At 39.8% G+C, this 22,543-nt stretch overlaps 2 protein-coding genes across 2 annotated transcripts; one reads left to right on the top strand and one right to left on the bottom strand.

Moving 5' to 3' along the window:
• Positions 1-27: 27 nt before the first annotated feature.
• LOC137258182 (DNA-directed RNA polymerase II subunit RPB3-like) lies at positions 28-13,030 on the top strand. The gene is made up of 8 exons (XM_067795759.1): positions 28-235; positions 775-824; positions 3,072-3,193; positions 4,155-4,283; positions 8,602-8,650; positions 9,016-9,184; positions 11,067-11,104; positions 11,726-13,030. Exons 1-8 carry the CDS (start codon positions 150-152, stop codon positions 11,905-11,907), a joined length of 825 nt encoding a protein of 274 aa, XP_067651860.1. The 5' UTR covers positions 28-149; the 3' UTR covers positions 11,908-13,030.
• On the bottom strand, positions 5,281-8,354 carry LOC137258849 (serine/threonine-protein kinase Nek6-like). Its single transcript, XM_067796545.1, has 4 exons — positions 8,278-8,354; positions 7,239-7,371; positions 6,687-6,858; positions 5,281-5,900 (listed from the first exon to the last, which is right to left on the bottom strand). Exons 1-4 carry the CDS (start codon positions 8,352-8,354, stop codon positions 5,281-5,283), a joined length of 1,002 nt encoding a protein of 333 aa, XP_067652646.1.
• Positions 13,031-22,543: the final 9,513 nt, after the last annotated feature.

Here is a 22,543-nt window from a genome sequence, read left to right as displayed (position 1 = left end):
TCACTTCCACCACCCCTAAGCTGACACGGAAGAAGAGAGAAACTGGCCAGACATGCGCCGGTACACTTCCGTGTGCATACACGAGCGATTGAGCTTCAGGGAAGTGGTGAAAACGCTCACTCATACGGGAATACTTCTATTTAATAATCATGCCGTACGCCAACCAGCCAACGGTGTCAATCACTCAACTCACCGATGAAAACATAAAGTTTATTCTTGAAGACACCGATTTAAGGTTATCTATAAATGAGTTTTTCACCATTGTTAGATCATCGTAGTGTGGATTGTCGCTAGTTCAAATCGTAGTATCAGACTTGAAGGCAAAAACAAACAAAAACAAACAAACAACAAAAGCCAGTTGACAAACTTCTAATTATGTGTTCGTTTGGATGTATGAAAAATGTGGTTTCATCACACTTGACAGTAGTTTTACGTTGTCTTTTATCACATTATCTCTCATTTGCTAAAATAATGTTTAGATTCTTTGCAGCAGAATTTGCTGACATAGTCCGATTTAGTGAAGTAGGTATGCTAGAAGGTGTTGTTTACATGGTAAAAGCATCATGAATTGACTACTTGCCAACGATGGATTCCAAATATTTGATGGATTTGAAATATGCATAGCTTACAGACAAAATGAAATTATAGCAAACTCATAATGTCTAGCATCTGGCCTCAGTTGCAGGTTGCTCACCCAACTGAAATAAAGAAAACAAATTATAGTTTCTGTGAAACTTTACAATCAATTGTGCCGTAACATGCTTCTGTTTGCAGTGTCGCAAATAGTCTACGAAGAGTGTGTATTGCAGAGGTTCCCACCATAGGTCAGTGTGTGTTAACTTCTGTAATTTTGTTATTATTTACGTTTACATATTACTTTGTTTTGGACTGTTTTAAATTTTGGGTCCAGTTTCTTAGTCTAAAGGAGAGGTGCATTACAACTCTTGATAATGATAATTAAAGGTCACATGCAACGTAAAACACAACTTTGCAGATTCTGGTACCTTTCGGTATGCACTTACCGAAACAAATCATCAAAAATGCCAATTCAGCCTATAAAGTTGAATAAAACGCGATGAAAAAAAGCCCGCAAAATCGGGGTTCAAATGTTTTACTAAATTCCCCCCAGCGCTGGGGGGAAAACTGGTTTCAGCAGCTGTGCTGCGCTGCGTCCATGACGCATGTGCAGTGAATAGGTTCGTGGAGCTTGAAACAGTATGCATGCCCAGCGTCTGAGGTCATGAGCAGGAGTCTAATCTTGGTTGTGTACACAAACAAGTAAATAATCTACTCGTTACGTAAAACTTGTTGATTGTGGTAAGCAGTCTCTGTCACAGAGAAAGCTCAGTGTCTGGTTTATTTACACCTGTATGTCTGTCTGCCTGTCTGCTAAAGACAACATGCAGTACACAGCTTCAATCATTGACCACATGCAATTTGAACTTAACACCTATCAGACAATACGACATAAAGAAAATAAGTTGATTTATGACTCGTGCACCCGAGTCCCGTGTCTGCCACATTATGTAATTAGGCACGTGTGATACACATGACATGTTTTTATGTCTGTGGGTTGCAAACAAACTACATTCATTTTTTCGGATGACTGGATCTGACGGAAACTGGTGCAAACTCTTGTCAGTTTCAAGTCCTGCTTTGTACTTGGACGAATGACAGATTCCAGCCACGCAGGATTTTTATTGGATCGAGCGCAAATTCAGAGAAAATGTATTTTCCAAACCCAACATCCCTATATACATTCTTCATGGATAACGACTTCTTTTCGTGTATATGATTTTGTTTGACAACAGTATATGAATCCATACAGAAACGACGCATCAAGTACACAAAAAGAAGTTGTTATCCATAAAGAATCTTACTTTCTTGTGACTGGCTATACTTCTAAAATGCCCATCAAAAAGATCATCTTTCTGTACACACAATGAACCCTCAACATATCAGCAAATGAAACAGTCAATCGGAAGCCGCCGTTACACTTGAGTGCATATCCACCCGCTATGACTGGGTTCGGTCTCCCGAGGGCTTCGTTTCAGGGGAAGTAAGCCCAAGTACAAAATATTGCACTTTTGAATCGCGATTATACGCTTATAATTGTGTTTATTTGCTTTTTTAGAAGCAGCAATGTATATTATATGTCATGAATAAGTGATAAATGTGTTTTAATTATGTTTCATTTTTTGGTTGCATGTGACCTTTAAGTTTTCAATGGATTATAGAGATTAAAGATTTTAAACCTGAACTACTTAAGCTATTGACAGACAGACAGACAGACAGACAGACAGATTTAGTCAATAGAGAGGCCTTGGGCCCATAATACATAGATTTTGCTCGTAAATATATAGATGCTAAGTTGGTGAATATATAATCGCCAAGCAGACCCAAGTATGGAAATTTTTTTAACCAATAACTTGATCACATGTGCATGGATTGTGTTGAAATTTGGTGATCACCCTCCATATCTGGTAGAATTAAAGTGCAAAGTTATATTTTGATATTTTAATTTATCAAGAATTGTCTTTACTGCAAGAAAAAGTCCGTCAAACTTGCTCCATCGGTATCTGACCCGTGAAGGTCCCGGGGTAGAATAGGCCTTCAGCAACCCATGCTTGCCATAGAAGGCGACTCAGCTTGTCGTAAGAGGCGACTAACGGGATCGGGTGGTCAGACTCGCTGACTTGGTTGACACATGTCATCGGTTCCCAATTGCGCAGATCGATGCTCATGTTGTTGATCACTGGATTGTCTGGTCCAGACTCGATTATTTACAGACCGCCGCCATATAGCTGGAATATTGCTGAGTGCAGCGTAAAACTCAACTCTCTCACTCACTCCATCGGTATCTTTACATCATATACTGAAGTGAAAAAAATCATGTATTTTTGTCAGTTTAAGCTATGTTAGTTATTCAGCTGAATCTGAGAGTCAGTCAGGGGACCAGCAAGGCTTGTTCTTATTTTTGTGTTTGTCTTTCTTCTTTTGCATTACCTGTGAACAATATTTCATCATTTATCATTCTGTGTACAAGATTGGTTTCATTTTGTCATTTTTAGCCATAGACTGGGTCCAGATGGAAGCCAACTCCACAGTTCTGTTTGATGAGTTTATTTCACATCGCCTTGGACTGATTCCTCTCACCAGCGATGACGTTGTTGACAAGTTACAGTACTGCAGGGTAAGCATGACAATCTGTCACACTGAACCTGAGTTGTTTAGTCCTGAGATGATGGCAGGGCTGCAGATAAGGGGCATACAGGCATAATGTATGCCTAGAAAGAAATGATATACAACATAATATAAGATTTCTAGCATATCATGTAGGCACATAAATACCTTTGTACGTCTATCATTTATACTGAAGAGCAAAAGAACTGCAAGTTTTGAAAAAATGAAATCTCGTGAAAGTAAGTGTTCTTGTTTATGTCTTCTATTTAAAAACTTGACAAAAAGCCTGAGTTGAATTTCTTTTGTTGTTTACCGGTACTATGTAAGGTTTATTAGCTGAAAGGTTGTTTAATGTCATAAATAACAAACCACATCACTGGGTTGCTCACACAAAAATATGTCAGTATTCCTTCAAAATTCTCAGTGCACCTCCACTTGCAATATGGGGTGTTAGTACACCAAAATCCCCAAAGTTATCTGGAGTCCTGATGATATTTACAACCAAAATAGATAGTATTTATAAAGAAAATCACTCACAAGACATCTTGGTATTGTGAATAAAGTATTGTAGGTAGCTAGCTTCAACTTGAATCTGTATTTGTGATCTGTTAACCTCAGCATGGTTTGAATTTGTTCCTTGACACTGACTCAAAATGCCTCCAAGTGTTGGCATTGAGGTTTGAACTGACAGCTGGTAAGATGAAGTACTAATTTAAGCTATAGCCTTGTTAGCGGCATGCTCACAGGTTTCACCTGAGAAAGACCAATATTTTTGCTTTGCTTTTTCTATATTTGATCCAAGCTCGTGGGATTGACATAGTGAAAACGTCTAAGAAATGCGTCAGTGCAACTTCCCTTTCACATCAAGCTGACACAGGGTAATGTTACTGGAATATTGTTGAAAGATGAGTAAAACATATGCTTGTCCGCTTTGTATTGTCATCCTCTCACATGTCTGATGTATGTTTCAGGACTGCACCTGTGAGGAATTTTGTCCCGAGTGTGCAGTAGAGTTCCAGCTGGAAGTAAAATGTCTTGATGACCAGACTCGCCACGTCACCAGTGCAGACCTTCACTCCTCAAACAACAAAGTTGTTCCTGTAAGTGGATTCCTTTTTAAATTAAGATAAATGCATCTTTTCATGTAAACCAGTATCAGGTGTTGTCCTTGCCTCCTTGTGCAGTGAAGATCTGTGCTAGAATTGGGCTTATGAAAGTCCTGTTTTTTTGTAGGAGGCAAATAAACAGAATCAGATTCTCACTTGCTAAAATGACAGATTTTGTATTCCAAAAGATCAATCACTGTATCAACAGACGTTAGAAACGGCTACAATGTTGCTATATTGTTACATTGAAAGACAAGAGGCAAACAGGCATGCACACACCCACATGTGCACTCACATCTTTTTTGATGCATTTTAAACTACATGAACATCCAGTTATTCACGTATTTCTGATCACAACTTGTCATAAGAGACAATTGACGGGAGCGGATGGGCAGGCTTGCTGACTTAGTTGACACATGTCATCTTATCCCAGTTGCAAAAGATCGATGCTCGTGCTGGTGATCACTGTATTGTCTGGTCTCAACTATTTATAGATCCCACAAGTTGGTTAAACTCACTCACTCAGATCGAAAAAAAACCCCAGAAACAGTTTTTGCAACAATAAGAATGATTTATTCTTGCAACAAAATGTAAATATACTGCAACAGTTGTATATGAAGTAAAATATAAAGAGAACAGAAAGTTATTGGTGTAAGAGGACTTGAAATATCTAAGCAACAGTTAATTTAGGAAGAATCTTTTACAAATAACATTAGTGAATTAGAAATAAGTTGTGAACTGACTTAAAACATAATTTGAAAAAGCATGATCATGATAAAATTGGTCTTGATGTAAATGTTGATAAGAAAAAGGCTAAACTATAACAATTATCAAAAACATAATTTAACTTGCAGAACCAGTATACTGTAGTATACAATGAGTATGCCAGTAGTCTATGTACACAGAAGTATACATAGTTAGAAATCGTAAATCAAGTTTCAGTAGCGTAGTTCAGTATCCATATTGACAACCTCCATAGCTGATGATAACATTATCCAGCTCGTGACTCAGCCCTGTTAAGAATATCTCTGATGGTGGGCCTGCTGGATGGATCCACAACAAGGCACGCCCATACAAGGTCCATGAGTGCCTGTCCTCCCATTAGATTGTCAGGGGGTAGTTCCCCCTGGATGATCTTCATGTAGACAGCAAAGGGGTTGGTGCCGTCAGAATCAAAGTAGGCTGGCTCAAGGGCAAGCATTTCATAAATCACGCAGCCAAGAGACCAGACAAATGCTTGTTCATCAGGGTTGTTCCGAGTGAGAATCTCCGGGGCTTCATAGACTGGTAATGGTGTGCCCATGTTGAGGGCAGTGATGTCTTGTTCATCTGGCTGGCTTTCAGTCAGGTCGAAGAAGATCCTGCCATCACTCGTGAAATTGATGACAGCTGTACTGAGCTTGCCAGAGAATCCCGAAGCATTGAGGAGGACCCAGCGACAGAACTCGCACACAACCTTCCATGCCACTTCATCACTGATGCGAGTGCCGTTCTGCTTGCAGGCCTCTATAATGTCTTGTAGGGTTTCTGTTTTCTGGTAGATACAACACTGGTATTCCCCTTCTTCAAATGAGGCGAGGAAACTTGGATGGCTGGTGTTTACCTGAGATCCTTGAATAAGAACAGTTTGATAATTAAGTATAAGTAGTGGTGAAACAACAGTGGGTAGTATTTTCTTAGCGTGGCATTTTAGAAGTTGGGAAGTACCATACGGACAAACTTTATTTGTAAGACTTTTTTATTTCGTGAACGTTACTTTTGATCCAGAATATTGTACAAGCCCTGACAATCTGTATGGAAACAATGCACTCATAAAATAAAGACTATTACGATTTCAGTTTGTCTATATAAAAAAAGCTATTAAATTTACTGACAAAAGAGACAGAAAAGTGATAAGATATAAATGGTCAGTATGGTTGTCAGGGTAAACTGGTTATCAGGGTAAACTGGTTGGCAGGGTAAACTGGTTATCAGGGTAAACTGGTTATCAGGGTAAACTGGTTATCAGGGTAAACTGGTTGTCAGGGTAAACTGGTTGTCAGGGTAAACTGGAGTAGTTGTGATTGATAGTAAATTAGGTAAAGTTATCAATAACAGTTCAGTGCCTTTCTTATCTTTTTTGTCTTTGTTATGAAACATCTTTTGCTAGTACTAATATTTCAATCAATAACATTTCGTGATAAACCAGAATTTTAGAATAGTGATGAAGGAGAAATGCTTGTCATTAGTAATATAACTGTAATATGTTGAAATACATCTTTGAATAGAAATGGCTGTCACTGGTAATTGTTTTATTAGATTAGTGAGACAATGAAAAGGAGAATTTTTTAATATAACAGAATTTATTATCAAAACATGAAAGTGTCACTTGGCTTCATTGTAAAGGAGTGTAGTTACCTGATGGCTGAATCTTAAGGATGACTTTACTGTTATCAAACAGACATGTAGCAGGGTATGTTCTGTTCAGGTGATTTGAACCATTCAGGGAGGCCGGGTCGATGAGGAAATCACTCAATCCGATCTTGCTGATGTTCTTGGCAATTTTACTTGGCACAGGCAGTGTCAGCATCTAGGGAAAAATTAGTTTGTCAAAATATTTGTCAACTGCTGGTTCATATGTCTAAATGATCATAAACTCAGTTTACATTTGTAAGTTTTAGGAAAAACAGAAGAACGGACATTCTTTGCTTAATAGCTTTTATGGTATAAAGTTTAACTATAATGGGATGATATATGACTAACAGAAATGATTGTGAACGTCAGTAATACCAACAGAACTGATGAAGGTAGTAGAATTAATGAACAGAGATATTTTCCCTGGGAAATGAATGATGAGGGCAAGTGTATATTTGTATGGAAAGAGTATGATCAACTTGGATCCAACTAAACAGGAATGTATTGACAGGGTTTTCTCAATGCTGTGGGAGAGTGACTATAGCCATTTGTTACCTGGTCGACACGCTTCAGTGTGACGGACTGCAGGATGGTGTTCCTGCACCAGTGGTTGAGGGACGGAGCACATTGGTTACTGTGCAGCTGGATCACAGTCTGGGTGATTGGGTTGAAGGAATGCCGCATAGTGCTACAACAGAATCAGTCATGGTTGTGACCTATGAGGGGGCATGATGGTACTGCTGGTTGAGGTGTGGTAGTCTGCTGTAGTGAGTTGTGTCCCTTATGTGTGACAGATGATTGTGGGTTTGACTGATGCATTATGGAATATACTGAAGGAGTTGACAACCTGTCTCCTGCTCCAACTCTATGATGTAATTGAAATAGTGGTCATAGCAAAACAAAACTCTTCTGACCACTAAAATGTCTTCAACATGCTCAAAGTATAAGGCTGCATAAAAAATCTGAAATGTTTCTTGGGCATCGGCACATCACTTGTGTTCCTCCCTCGTCACTTTTCTTTCTATCAAAGATTATAAAGCAAAGTCCTACTGCCCTCATCTATTTTGAAAAAACATTTAATCATTTTTATGCAGCCTAACTCTTTAATGTGTTTAGCCCGTGTATCTACACTACATGCAGTGATATTCCAGTTGTATTACAAGGCCTGTAACAACCAAGTCTGTAGTGGTTGATGGTATGGGCAGTGCCCCATACTGTTGAATTACGATACAGTGAACTGGGCCATCAGCTGGAATTGGAATATTTTGTGACACACATGCGGACATACAGGTGCTGGGGAAGAGATGTAAGCCTAACAAACTTTATAAAATTCTTTCTTGTGAAAAATCCACCAAAGTATTCTTGAAAATAGGCCTGTTTCTCATGATATGTGGGCATGCAGGCTTGTGAAGGTCTACTGGAATTGGTATATGAAATATATGAATAATGAATAATGAATACAGATGACAGTTCATGATATTGAGTATCCTCATGTATTGGGCACTTAACAGTCAGAGACTGCTAAATGACTATATTGTTACTGACACTGACTCACGATCTTGGATGGGACTTGATGACAGGGAGACACTCATACCTTTGATTTGTTTGTTTTCCAGAACTTGATTTTTCAGCACAACTTATGATGTTGTTTATTGAGTCTGAGAATAGCATATATCCATTGCTATTTGATACCTGAAACAAGAAGAAATCATTATCTGATAATTATACTTACTACTTCAGGATCACTGAACATATGCCATGAAGCAAGTTGACTTAAACATCACTTGATGTAAAAATGTTGAAATTATACTTGCACATCAAATACTTACCGATTACAACCATCCAGTAGAGAAAAGCAACACTGGCATTTTGCATGCATTGTGATACTAAACAAAACATTATGTTGCTATGGTTACAGGTGACATCCCGGCACAGAGAGGAGGCAAGTGAATATGAGGACACAGATGGTGGGTTGACCTCCAAGCTTGAGGGGTTGTGTTTATTTGTTTGTTAATTTGAGTCCTGATTTTATATATTGATGCTCTGTGATGTACAGAGTTATCACCCTTAGGAACGCTGGGCTTGACAATATCCTAGATTCATGTTCAGCTGACCTATAGTTTGTCAACACTGTAGCCCTCTGTTTGTGAGAGTCCAATAGCATTTCAAATCAGGAACCAATGGTGAACGGTTATTAATTATTACTGAAATATATGCTATGGTTTTCAGATGCTTAAATAATTCATTAAATGAAAAATAATTTATGTCAGTATATACTTTATCACAAACATTATCAACTTCAGATGTTTTCAGTCTAGTGACAATATTTCAGACATCCTGATTGCCAAGCTGCGCAAGGGGCAGGAGTTGAAGATTCGGGCATTTGCCCGGAAGGGTTTTGCCAAAGAACATGCTAAGTGGAATCCCACCGCAGGCGTAGCATTTGAGTATGACCCGGACAATGTCATGAGACACACGCTGTATCCCAAACCCGAGGAATGGTGAGTCTCGTTACCGGTCATCGTGAATTGGACTATTTGTATACTGACGTACATACACAGGAAATATGAGTGAAACATATATTTTAGGTCAATCATATTGAACTTGGACTTTTAACTCTGATCTCATAACTGTTTAGTATGAGATATTCTCTGAAGGAGAAACATCATGGGACATTTTAATCAGCTAAAAGTCATGTCATTTTTGTCAGTATTTGGCAGTGTATCAGACTGATAACTCAGAAACAAAAATACTCCAGCTATCCAGGATTTAGATTGATTCAGAATGTTGTGGATGTTTCATACCCAGTGGTTTCAGTAATAGTTCAGTCTTTGGTTATAGGACATTCCTTAACATGGTTCTCTCAGTAATAGGTCAGTCTTTGGTTATAGGACATTCCTTAACATGGTTCTCTCAGTAATAGGTCAGTCTTTGGTTATAGGACATTCCTTAACATGTTTCTCTCAGTAATAGGTCGGTCTTTGGTTATAGGACATTCCTTAACATGGTTCTCTCAGTAATAGGTCAGTCTTTGGTTATAGGACATTCCTTAACATGTTTCTCTCAGTAATAGGTCAGTCTTTGGTTAAAGGACATTCCTTAACATGTTTCTCTCAGTAATAGGTCAGTCTTTGGTTATAGGACATTCCTTAACATGTTTCTCTCAGTAATAGGTCAGTCTTTGGTTATAGGACATTCCTTAACATGTTTCTCTCAGTAATAGGTCAGTCTTTGGTTAAAGGACATTCCTTAACATGTTTCTCTCAGTAATAGGTCGGTCTTTGGTTATAGGACATTCCTTAACATGTTTCTCTCAGTAATAGGTCGGTCTTTGGTTATAGGACATTCCTTAACATGTTTCTCTCAGTAATAGGTCAGTCTTTGGTTATAGGACATTCCTTAACATGTTTCTCTCAGTAATAGTTCAGTCTTTGGTTATAGGACATTCCTTAACATGTTTCTCTCAGTAATAGGTCAGTCTTTGGTTATAGGACATTCCTTAACATGTTTCTCTCAGTAATAGGTCAGTCTTTGGTTAAAGGACATTCCTTAACATGTTTCTCTCAGTAATAGGTCACTCTTTGGTTATAGGACATTCCTTAACATGTTTCTCTCAGTAATAGGTCGGTCTTTGGTTATAGGACATTCCTTAACATGTTTCTCTCAGTAATAGGTCAGTCTTTGGTTATATGACATTCCTTAACATGTTTCTCTCACCAGACATCTGCAGAAACCCCTCATCCTCATCCATGGCATTGGAGCTATATGTTTTTGAAAGCTGACATCTAAATTGCTAAAATATCACAAGCCTTCTCAGTTAAGCTTGCCCAAGCTATGAGTCTGTATTATTCCAATCATCTTAGATCCATCCCTAATATCTCTGATAAATCTCCACAATACCTGGATGCATCTATGGGCTCGATAAATTTATTGCCTCTCTTGGCTGGCATTTTATCAGGAGGCAGAAGTAGTTCTTGCATATTTTGTAAAAGTCTCAATTTGCCTGTATAATTGCCACCAAATCAGAGTCGCACTGCAAACAAACCTTCACAGGTGCAACTGTTGTCTTTGTTGACACTGGCAAGCTAGGTTGTAACGGCGGCCCAGTTGATTGACTATTATTAGAATGCGGATTCAGCAAAGGGAGGTACTAAAATAATTGAGGCTTAACTGCATCCAGGGTATAGTGGAGATTGGTTGCAGTGTATACCTTGGAGGTAACGAGGATACTTCAGATCATGCCAGTGTGAAAAGTATTTACCTGAACATAGAATTGGTTCATTCTCATTAATAGAATGGTAACAGTAATCTTTCTTCAGCAAATCTTTGACCTGACTTTGCTGTTTGTAATATTGTTGAAAACTTTTGTGCATTTTTTTCCAGGCCTAAGAGTGAATATTCGGAAATCGATGAAGATCAGAGTAAGTATGAATACACAATGTAGTTTAGAAAGTGTGTTTTATGTAACATATGTTATATTTGAGATTACACTTTCTCAGTAAATTACAGATTCTAGTACTGACTTTTATCCTATATTGGATTCAAACCCACACTCTCCATCAGGCACCTTACTGCCAGCACACAAAGTTAGCTATCAAACCCACTCAGCCACCATGGCTTATGGCATGGAAGTTTCATTTTGTCCTTGTAATGGTCCAATTCCATGAAACTAACCATATTTCTAAGGAAACTGCGTATTGGAATGTCAGGACTTCGGAATGATGAAAAGTCCACAGCCAATCCGAAATTTGTCTGTAAGGGATATATATTTCATATCAACTCATGGTCATATTTGTAAGGATGACATGGTGTGAGATTGTATTATGATAACTTTTTTAAGATTTAAGCTGAATTGTTTCTTTACCCATATTTCCTGAGACACATCCTCAGAACATAGAAGAGTGTTAGATGTTTCTCTACAATACCTGATGTTTAGAGGTTGGTCAAGTACATCAGTCAAGCATAGTTATAAGTCTCTGGTACTATCTGTTCATAGTGTGTAAGGCAGTATAATATACAGATGTTTTTTTGTCTGATTACAGCTCAAGGTGCATACGATGTGAATGCAAAGCCAAACAAGTTTTACTTCAATGTTGAAGTATGTGGCTCCCTGAAACCAGAAACTGTCATATTCTCTGCTCTTTCCATCATTAAGAAGAAGCTAAGTGACCTACAGACACAGCTGAGTCATGAGATACAGAATGACGTCCTCACCATCAGCTAGTTGTGGTTGCAGGCACTTCTAGCAACATCATCATCACCATTATCATCATCATTTTTAGATTGTGATCATCATCAGATCGTATGAAAACTATGACTTCATTTGAAATTCATGTTTCTGATCATCCAAAACTAAGTGTTAATTTGTCTGTGGGCAGGCATTTGCTCAGAACATCCATTGAAAGATAAGCGGTATACAAGAATACTCAAATGTCATGAATGTAGTATAAGTTGTTTCTTATACAGGCCCTAAGAAAGATCAATATTAGTGAAGAAATATACTAAACATCAAAAGAAATGCAAGTTTAGATGAAATGATATCTCAAAAGTAAGACCACCTGTAAGATCCATGTTAATGTTTTCTATAAAAAAATTGGTAAAAAAGCGTCATGTTTCTTTTGCTGTTCAGAATACATTATGCACACACTTGTGCACACACATGCATACATGCAATGTACATGTTGCTCTAAAGAGATGCCAAATGGTTCTGTGGATTCCTGAATGAGGTTTAATGATAATATTTCTGTTATCTCAGTGGCATATTTATAAAAGGTAATCATGATACACCTATATTCAGCTGAATAGAGATCAGGGCTTACCAACTGTCACACATCGGCACCAAAACTGGACTGGTAATAAGATCTGATGACCTTTGTTGGAAAACTACAGATTTCCCCTTATAATGTTCTTTCACTATACCCCATGCCCTTGCTTCACCTAAGTGGTTACAACCACGACCTTAGCTGTTTTGTGTTGCTCTCACATCAAGCTTGTATATTTTTCTCAACACAAGATCCTACTGCAGAGTGATTCTTGCATTAGTGATTTCTGGTTGGCCCAAACAGATCATAGCTGAAATATAGCTGACTGACATGAAACCTTGTTTTCTCTTCAGGATATGGAAATATTTATTTTCTTTTATCACAGATCAGTGTTTCATCATACATCTGTAAAGAACTCTTCAATTGTAAATTATTCGTTTTTGAACAGAACAAAATATAGATGTTAACAATTGAACCAATGAATCATAAACGTATTTTTGTCATTCTCATTGTATGTACATGCCCTGATATATTGTCGACTGGCAGGTTACAATTTGTACAATAAAGTATTTCATCGAAATATAATACCTTATTTGTGTATAATGGATTTGGTCAAATAGGCGTTGGCACTATTAAAATTGTAGGGAACGGCACAGGGATTATAATGAACAAACTCCAGCTTTTTCAGTAATAGGTTCCAAGCAAATATTCACCCCATCAATACTGCTATATTTGCAGAAATGCATTTTACTTATACTTTGGGAAAATCTATGCAGTCATATTTGAGGATGCTTATAAAGATGGCGTCCAAGTTAGTCATGAGTTCTTATATTGAGAAATGTACTTAATGTGGCGAATATGGTCATATAGTCTTGAAGATAGTTGCTATACAGTCTGGCTGTGAGCAACAGAGCTCGTCTGAGATATCCTCAGGATATGGGCAATTCGATCTACAACTATTCTCTTGGTGTCAGATTTTCTGCAACATCTAGACGAATTTCAGACAAGCCACGATAGAAAGTGAACAAGAAGCCTTATCATTGTTATTTCATCATGATAGGCTTTCCATCGGCGCCCTGACACATAAAACCATAATGAAAGTGTCAGTGGTGACTGCACTCTATCCAAGCCGAGTCTGTTGGTCTGTCTTCTGTTAAGGAAGCATCATATTAGCGAATGTATCAGGTCCTTTATAAAGCCTCGGTGAAGACTGCCTATTTGTCTCCTGTGGCAACAGAGGCTGAAGTGTCCAAGCTCTATGACCTGACTTCTCCTGACATATTCGCACTCTTGACGAGTAGAGAAAGTGTGAGCTTCCCCATCGTACATTGTTAAATATAAGACCAGACCCGTGAAAAATCGGGTTAGAATTGTTCCTCAGTAACCAAATTAGCAAAGTGTTGACGCCCATGACAGACTTTAATGTTCAATAGAGTTATGACTTCACGGTGACGCAAAATTATCGTTACCACTGTGACGTTTTGCTTATATCATGAAAGTCTTCCCCAAGGCTACTGCTGCTGTTTCAACTACAAACTCAAGTCAGTTGATCAGACACGAGTTGACACGTTCCTGTTGCACATGCTACAACCTACCCCACGTTGCATGTTATTAGCGATTAGTTTTGTAGTTAGGGTGCAACCTTTGTATAAATGAAAAATCAAACCCCACCAAACTAGACGCCAGCTTACCTTTCCCGATGCGTAGCTTCGGCTGTACTTATTGTTGTGACGTCACAGACATAATTATGACGTCAACAGTAGCTATCTCGTACGTGACGTCGCACTGTAATTCCTTCATGAAGTTTAGTTTTGTTGTCACATTCCGAACCCGCCAAATAAAAGTATGACTGGTTACTGGATACTCAGTCTTTGATGAACAATTTGTGTGTCCCTGTTTGACACGTCGGAACATACGACATGGAATACTAGTAGCGTTCAACTACATCCACATATCAACTGTCATTATGTTCCGAGAGTGATTTATCACGGAACGTATTCCGTTAAGTAGCACCTGTTCTGTTAACGCACCCTACATTCTTCTTACATACGCATCATGTAACAATGCGAGAAACTTTTTCCATGTTTGCAACGTTTCAAAATGCCCATACAAATCTAATGCGTTGTATTTTTAAAAAATATTATGCTTCTTTATGACGTAATCCCATAAGAAATTAAGCGCGACGTGAACATTGTTGGATTAATAGCTTCAACTCGTCCTTTGGTCAGTCTTGTTTCGTATTTTCTGTATCGGTATAAATGTTTCCTAATGTTTGTTTTCTTAATTATCTTAAAAAAAATTGTATTTTTAAAAAAGTAAAACTTTTTTTTCTGATCGGTGATTCTTAGAAAACATACATTTAGTACATACTACAACTAATAGTGTGAGTAAGTACGGTTTAAAGTCGCTCTGGACAGTATTGCAGCTACATGTGATGGAGAGACTTCGCATCAAATTACTGCTAATAGCAAGTTGGAATACCCTCAACAAACACAACATTCCCAATTACATTAATAAATGTGAATCTGAAGATTCCGTACAGATTTTAACCTCTCAGAATTAACGCTTTTTAAAATTTAATTACAAAACTAGTTTGTTTTCAAATGTTTAACTGCCTGTTTATCGGTCAAGAACAAAACGAACAATGCCACCAAAGCATACGTCATAACTCCGTTGTTTCCGTGACGTTTAAGGTGATTCCTCCTCAGATCCAGCATCCATTCTGTGACAAAACACCATTCCAATGTTATATTCGCCGCGCAAAGAGTTGACAATCAGTCTCAGTAAAGGTTTACGTGTTTATGCAGTTTCATGAACGGTGAAGTAGCCTAGTGGTTAAAGCGTTTTCCACAAGGTACAATGGTCCCTCTTGCTTGGACATTGCTGAGAGCAACATATACTAAATAATCACATTGCTTACCTCGTGATCCCTTTTATTGGATGGTATTGTGAACCGTTTTAGGGTGCGTCGTTGTTCCATGTTTATTATCGGTGGCAGGGAAGCACCACTGAAATGCTCAAATCCTTTCTTTTATTGCAGGGGATGTTTTAGTAGTTAATGATATACCGAGAGTTGAGGAACCGGTTGCAAATGGCGTGTTTGGGTCCTAAATATGTGAACTATGAAAATTGTCAAGTTTAATGAAAATTTCACAGTGATGGTTTTCAAGATTATTGCATCTATGTAGGACGCGGAACCAAATGCATGTGCTAGGTCTTGGTTCATTTTTGACGACGGACGATCCCGCAGGTATTGTCTACCAGATACAATGCGACTGTGGCGAATCTTACTCTGGTGAAACCTCAAGACCAACCACCATTAGGATCAAGGAGTGAGTGAGTGAGTGACGTTAGTTTTACGCCACACGCAGCGGTATTCCATCTATATGGCGGCGGTCTCGAAATAATCGAGTCTGGACCAGACAATCCATTGATAAACACCATGAGCATCGATCTGCGCAATTGGAACGGATGACATATGTCAACCAAGTCAGCGAGCCTGACCACCCGATCCCGTTAGTCGCCTCTTACAACAACCATAGTCGCCTTTTATAGCAAGCATGGGCTGCTGAATATTCTACCCCGGGACCTTCACGGGTCTAAGATCAAAGAACACCTGGCCTCAATGAGAAACAAAGACTAAATCCGCCATTGCTGGTCATCGAGAGGAACCAGGCTGACCTCAAAACTGTTTGAAGCTGTCAGCATAGATGGATGATCAACCAGCTATCAACAGAGATGAATGATATTTCATCCCTACTGCTGTGATAACCGAATTAATTTGATGAAATCTCACACAATCATTGAACATTATCCCATATGTAACTCCACTTCACTACTGGCTTCCCTGCAGCCTCTCTATCCTCAGTGTAAACAACCTAATCACATCACTGCCTACTGACTTCCTATCAACATCCTTAGCAACCATGTACATCTTCTCTACGGCCTTCCAATCAAACTTTTTTATCCTGTATACTGTCTGTGTTATCAATCTCTTTTATTGCATGAACAACTCATTTTCATCCACAAAATAGTCCTCATTCGTCAATGATTGACAGTACAAATCTGTATCCCTAGTAGAAACAGATGTACTGATTGAAGATTGTGGACAGCTATTGAAAGTTCAATGTAGACGAGCGGTCGATCTTGAAACGTCACTGCTGACTTACAGATGAGCGTAATTCCAAAATAGTAATCTCCGATACATCTCGACAACAATCCCTTATATACTTATTACACAGTTTTCGATTATTCTAGCTTGAAAGCCACGACACACTACAATTTTCTCACAACATCCTACAGGACCGGAGAAGCAAACCAAAGGGGAGGTAACACATAACAGGTGAAACTACATAACGAAAGTTTAAGCTGTGAGTTCAAATCCATTTTTTGTGACCCATAATATGACGTTACAAATAGCAAAAACACACACACATAACACTCAGCAAGTTGCCATATTTTAATTGCCTCACTGACATGAGCGTGTGCGAATGGTAGCCGTGTGAATGAGCTTATGGTAGACGAGTGAATGAGCGTGTGGTAGACGGTGAATGAGCTTATGGTAGCCGGGGGAATAGTAACTTGGTGGTAGCAGATTGTGAATGGGTTTGTGTTTGAAGTGTGAATGAGCGTGTGGTAGCCATGTAAACTGTCTGTGATCGTGTTGTGATTGAGCTTGTCATGGCCGAGTGAAAGATCTTGTGATTGCCCTCTGAAGTTTGATTGTGGTAGCCATGTAAATGGGCTTATGATAAACGGGTCTGTGGTAGCCTTGTGAACGATCTTGTCGAAGCCGTTTGAATGAGCTTGTGGAAGCCGTTCGAATGGGCTTGTGGAAGCCGTTTGAATGAGCTTGTCGTAGCAGCCCGTGAATGGGTTTGTGAATGAGGTGTGAATGAGCTTGTCATGACCGAGTGAATGACCTTCTGGTAGCCGATCTAATGTGGTAGTTTTGTACATATTGTCACGATGTTTGGGATAACGACAGACCCAAGAGACTGGATAAATACAATCCAAGTTGAAGGGATCTTGAAGTGGTCAGCGTTGAGATCTCCCTGCAAGAATGCCCACCTAATGCAGACACTCATGCACGAACCCCATCTTCACTTATGGTGAAGGAAGCCTTGAACAAGACAGCAGGACGAATGGGGGAAGAGCTTCCAACTTCAAAATTCCCTTAATTTGTAAGTGAATTCTAGTACTGACCGAGTACTGATTGTTTCTCAGTTGTGTAGTTTCACAATTATTGAGTCTAGTTTAGATCTGAAATGCCCACTTATTCAGTTCAAGGCAATGAGAATAACTATGACTGGATACATTGTTACAATGACCAAAGTATTTTGTTTGGGATAGAATAGGTCTCTGTAATACAGCAAACCACTCAGCTAGTTACTATTTTAAATCTTTGCTTGATTCTTGTTTAAAGGTCACATGCAACGTAAAACACAACTTTGCAGATTCTGATACCTTTAGGTGTGCACTTACCGAAACAAATCATGAAAAGTGCCAATTCAGTTTACAAGGTTGAAAAAAACGCAGTGAAAAAAAAGCCCGCGAAATCGGAGTTCAAACGATTCACTAAATCCCCCCCAGCGCTGGGGGGAAAACTGGTTTCAACAGCTGTGCTGCGCTGCGTCCATAACGCATGCGCAGTGAATAGGTTCGCGGAGCTTGAAACAGTATGCATGCCCAGCGTCTGAGGTCGTGAACAGTAGTCTAATCTTGGTTGTGTACACAAACAAGTAAATAATCTACTCGTTAAGTAAAAAAACTTGTTGACTGTGGTAAGCAGTCTCTGTCACAGAGAAAGCTCAGTGTCTGGTTTATTCACACATATATGTCTGTCTGCCTGTCTGCTAAAGACAACATGCAATACACAGCTTCAATCATTGACCACGTGCAATATAAGGCTATACGCCATAAAGAAAACTGATTTATGACTCGTGAACCCGAGTCCAGTCTCTGCCACATTATGTAATTAGGCAGGTGTGATACTTGTTCACATGACAAGTTTTTATGTCTGTGGGTTGCAAACAAACTACATCCATTTTTTCGGATGACTGGATTTGACGGAAACTGGTGCAAACTCTTTCAAGTCCTGCTTTGTACTTGGACGAATGACACTTTCCAGTCACGCAGTAGTTCACCATATCTACCGAGATGATTTTTGATTTGATCGAAATCAAATTCAGAGAACGTGTACTTACAAAACCCAACATCTCTATATACATTCTCTAGGGATAACAACTTATTCTAGTGTAAATGATTTTGTTTGACAACGGTATATGAGTCCATATTGAAACGATGCATCAAGTACAATTAAAGAAGTTGTTATCCATAAAGAATCTTACTTTCTTGTGATTAGGCATAGTTATAAAAGGCCCATCAAACAGATCATCTTTCTGTACACACAATGCAGCCGTCAGCGTATCAGCAAATGAACCAGCCAATCGGAATCCGTCGTTACCCTTGAGTGCACAGCCACCCGCTATGACTGGGTTCGGTCTCCCGAGGGCTTCGTTTCGAGGGAAGTTAGGCCAAGTACAAAATATTGCACTTTTGAATCGCGATTGTACGCTTATAATTTTGTTTATTTGTTTTTTAACAAGCAGCAATGTATATTAGATGTCATGAATAAGTGATAATTGTGTTTTGATTATGTTTGATTTTTTGGTTGCATGTGACCTTTAAGCTCAGCAATACACCCATTGGGAAACGTCTCCTGGATATTACGGGGGACCATAGCTGTGTAACTTTGTCTCCAGACCCACGACGACCATCCACCATATGCAGTGAGAAACGACTCTCATGAGGAAAGTAAACTCTCCACCAAGGTTCCAGCGAACACGTTGACTACACCAGGCAGGCCGTGCTACTTTGTGAGCGGGAGACTCTTGGTGGCGCTGCATGCTTTCAGCCGGTTCCTGACGGTCTTGTGGGAAATGGCTCTCCCTGGTAGCCCGCGTTAGAGTCCAACGAACGGCGCCTAACAAGTCTGAATATCATCTCTTATTGTTGTCTTTTGTTTCTCGGGTCTTCGAAGATCTTTGGTAGCCCTGTGTCAGGGGGTCTTCAACAACCCATGTTTGCCAAAAAAGGCGACTCTGTGTGTCGTATAAGAGGTGACCAACGGGATCGGGTGGTCATGCTCGCTGACTTGGTTGCCGCGTCATCGGTTCCCAATTGCGCAGATCGATGCTTATGCTGTTTGATCACTGAATTGTCTGGTCCAGACACGACTATTTCGAGGCTGCCGCCATATAGATGGAATATTGTCGAGTGCGGTGTAAAACTATTGAAATGATGGACATTAAAATGCGTGCGTGTGGGTGTGATATTAGTATGTGATATAAGTGTGTGTGTGTGTGTGTGTGTGTGTGTGTGTGTGTGTGTGTGTGTGTGTGTGTGTGTGTGTGTGTGTGTGTGTGTGTGTGTGTGTGTGTGTGTGTGTGTGTGTGTGTGTGTGCCGTTTAAACCCCACATCCCAGATTCGCTTGTAATGGTGATGAATGGATGTGCTCTTTGTATATACGCATATCCCACACATTTTACGGTAAGCTCGTATCTGCACCGAGCTGACACCAGTGTAATAATACGTGCAGGCTCCCGCGTCGTCGCTGACTGGGTGAGTTGGGTCTAGCAATATATGTATACATACAAAATCTATGCTCGATGTCATTAATAAAGGGTCAAATGATATACAGCGCAGGTAAAGAAAAGTTTCTCAGCCTGATGTGTTTTTATATATTGATGTGAAAGAAACATCCAGCGGTACATATTTCAAACAAAAAAAAGAATACTTTACAACTTTTAGGAAATAGAGTCAACATTAGCTTAACACTTCATTAATGACGCTGAGCATATCATCATGTTACAGTCAGATTGAGAAATCAGTTCGTGAAATGACTAAGAGGGTCGACTAAGAATTAAGGTCGGCCATTTCGCATTATTTTGAGTTAAAACAATCAATATACTTTTCATGAAATGACAGAAGTACATATATGTCGATTGTTGGTACACTTTGCTATGGTACTAGCACCGTTTGCTGTTGGGCTGCGTCCCTATATATGTGTTGAATTCAGGAATAATCTGAGATTTATTCTAAGATTAACGTTGCATGTGATACCCGGAGTGTCAGCAACACATGTACATTCCTCTCTCGGGGTTGCAGGTGACGAATAGTCTGTACAATCATCACTTGGAGGTTTTATTCCCCATCAAATGCCCTCATCCCGATGACTCAGCTTAAAGCCTTACTCGCCCACTCGCTATCCCAGTCACTGATCTATGGAATCCGAGAAGGGACATTGTCACGTTGTCGCATTGTCGCGTTGTCACGTTGTCCCCCTCTCAAAAACAAGCAAAATGAGGTAAAAATTAACCACATCGCGACTTTGCGACAATGCGACAACGCGACATTTCGCCCATTTGTAGCATTGTCGCCATATTGCGGGTCGCTTGTCGCGTTTTCAATAACATTTTCTCTGTTCCTCTAAACTGCGACACGCGACATAGCGACAATGCGATAAAAATATGTCGCGTTGTCGCCCTTTTCTGTTACCGGTGCGCATATGTAGAAAGTCAATTAATCTATGCATGCGCAGATGGTTAAGTGATGTCTCATTCTACTTGGCATCCATCCACTGCTGGCTGAACAGGGACAGATCTCGAACAAATTCATCAGCGTCGGACAGGACTGTACCATGAAACTGTCAGGAGCCACACTATCTAACACAGTGACCCATTCGAGGATGTCACCTGATATTTCTGCCGATGTGGCCTGAATTTTAACAATATTTCAGTTTCTCACAACCTGTCATTTTGATGCTGACGAGATGTCCAATGTGATTAATGTGTATGGTGCTGGGATTCGAACTTGTGATAATATACTACCGACAGAAAATAAGGGAACCAAGAAATTGAATGTAGATGACTTTGACTGTGACAGGGATCCGTTATCGTGGCGTATCTCCCAAACGCAACATCCAATGACAATGGAATTTCGCATAATGCATGCCCAGCACGTGCTACACGTGCATACAGAAGTTAACTCCTGTAAATGTACTGGAGAAGTCGCAATCCCTAATGCAATAGAGATTGACACTTACTGACAGAAATGCCTCCGAGGTAGTATCTCGGTGAAGCAACAAAATGGAGAATTGTGGGGATGATAGAGAGGGGGGAACATCATTATGTGAAGTTGCCCGGCAGATGGGTAAATCAAAAGGTGTAATTTCACGCGTGTGGGATAAGTACCGTCAAACGGGTGGGGTTGCAACGAGACCTGGGCGTGGTAGACCAAAATCAACGACACCACGACAGGATCGTCTCATTACGTTAATTGCTCTACGCGATAGGTTTAAATTGGCCCCTGCCATCAATAGAGAATTCCGCACACTCACTGGAAGACGCATTTCAACCTCAACCGTTAAAAACCGACTCTATCAAGCTTGTCTGAAAGCAAGACGGCCTTTTAAGGGTGTCACCCTTTCAGCTCACCATAAGCGCCAAAGATTGGCATGGGCTAGGCAGCATCAGGGACGGGCTATGTTACACCATGTTCTTTGATGAGTCAAGGTTTTGCCTACGATTCACAGATGGCAGAAAACGTTTTTGGTGTCGGAGCGGGGAGCGATATGCCAGAGCAGCAATTCTTGACCATGATCGATATGGAGGTGGTCGTGTCATGGTTTGGGGTAGGATTACACATGACAGACGATCAGATTTGGTCATCATTAACGGAGCCATGACTGGTCAGCGATACGTTGACCAAATATTGCGTCCTGTTGTGGCTCCATTGGCTAGAGTTATCGGCCGAAATTTTGTATTCCAAGATGATAATGCCAGACCACATCGGGCCCGAATTGTCTCCGTTTATCTCCGACAAGAAAGTGTCCGCTTTTAGCAATATTCCAGCAATATCACGGCGGGGGTCTTGCTGCTGAAACACACTTCATTGGCTAAATACATTTATATATAAATTCATTTTCAAACCAACAATGAAGATTTGCATTACGTTCAAGAACAGCGGTCCAACTGCCATTTCGAGCACTACTTCATTTTAAAAACCATTGGAAGTAGCAAAGAGACCACCGAAGT

Source organism: Haliotis asinina, chromosome 12 (genome assembly GCF_037392515.1).
Source record: "Haliotis asinina isolate JCU_RB_2024 chromosome 12, JCU_Hal_asi_v2, whole genome shotgun sequence".
In the NCBI taxonomy this organism is placed as follows: Eukaryota; Metazoa; Mollusca; class Gastropoda; order Lepetellida; family Haliotidae; genus Haliotis; species Haliotis asinina.
The sequence above is the reverse complement of the archived record's forward strand: the minus strand, read 5'-3'. Positions and strand labels throughout refer to the sequence as shown.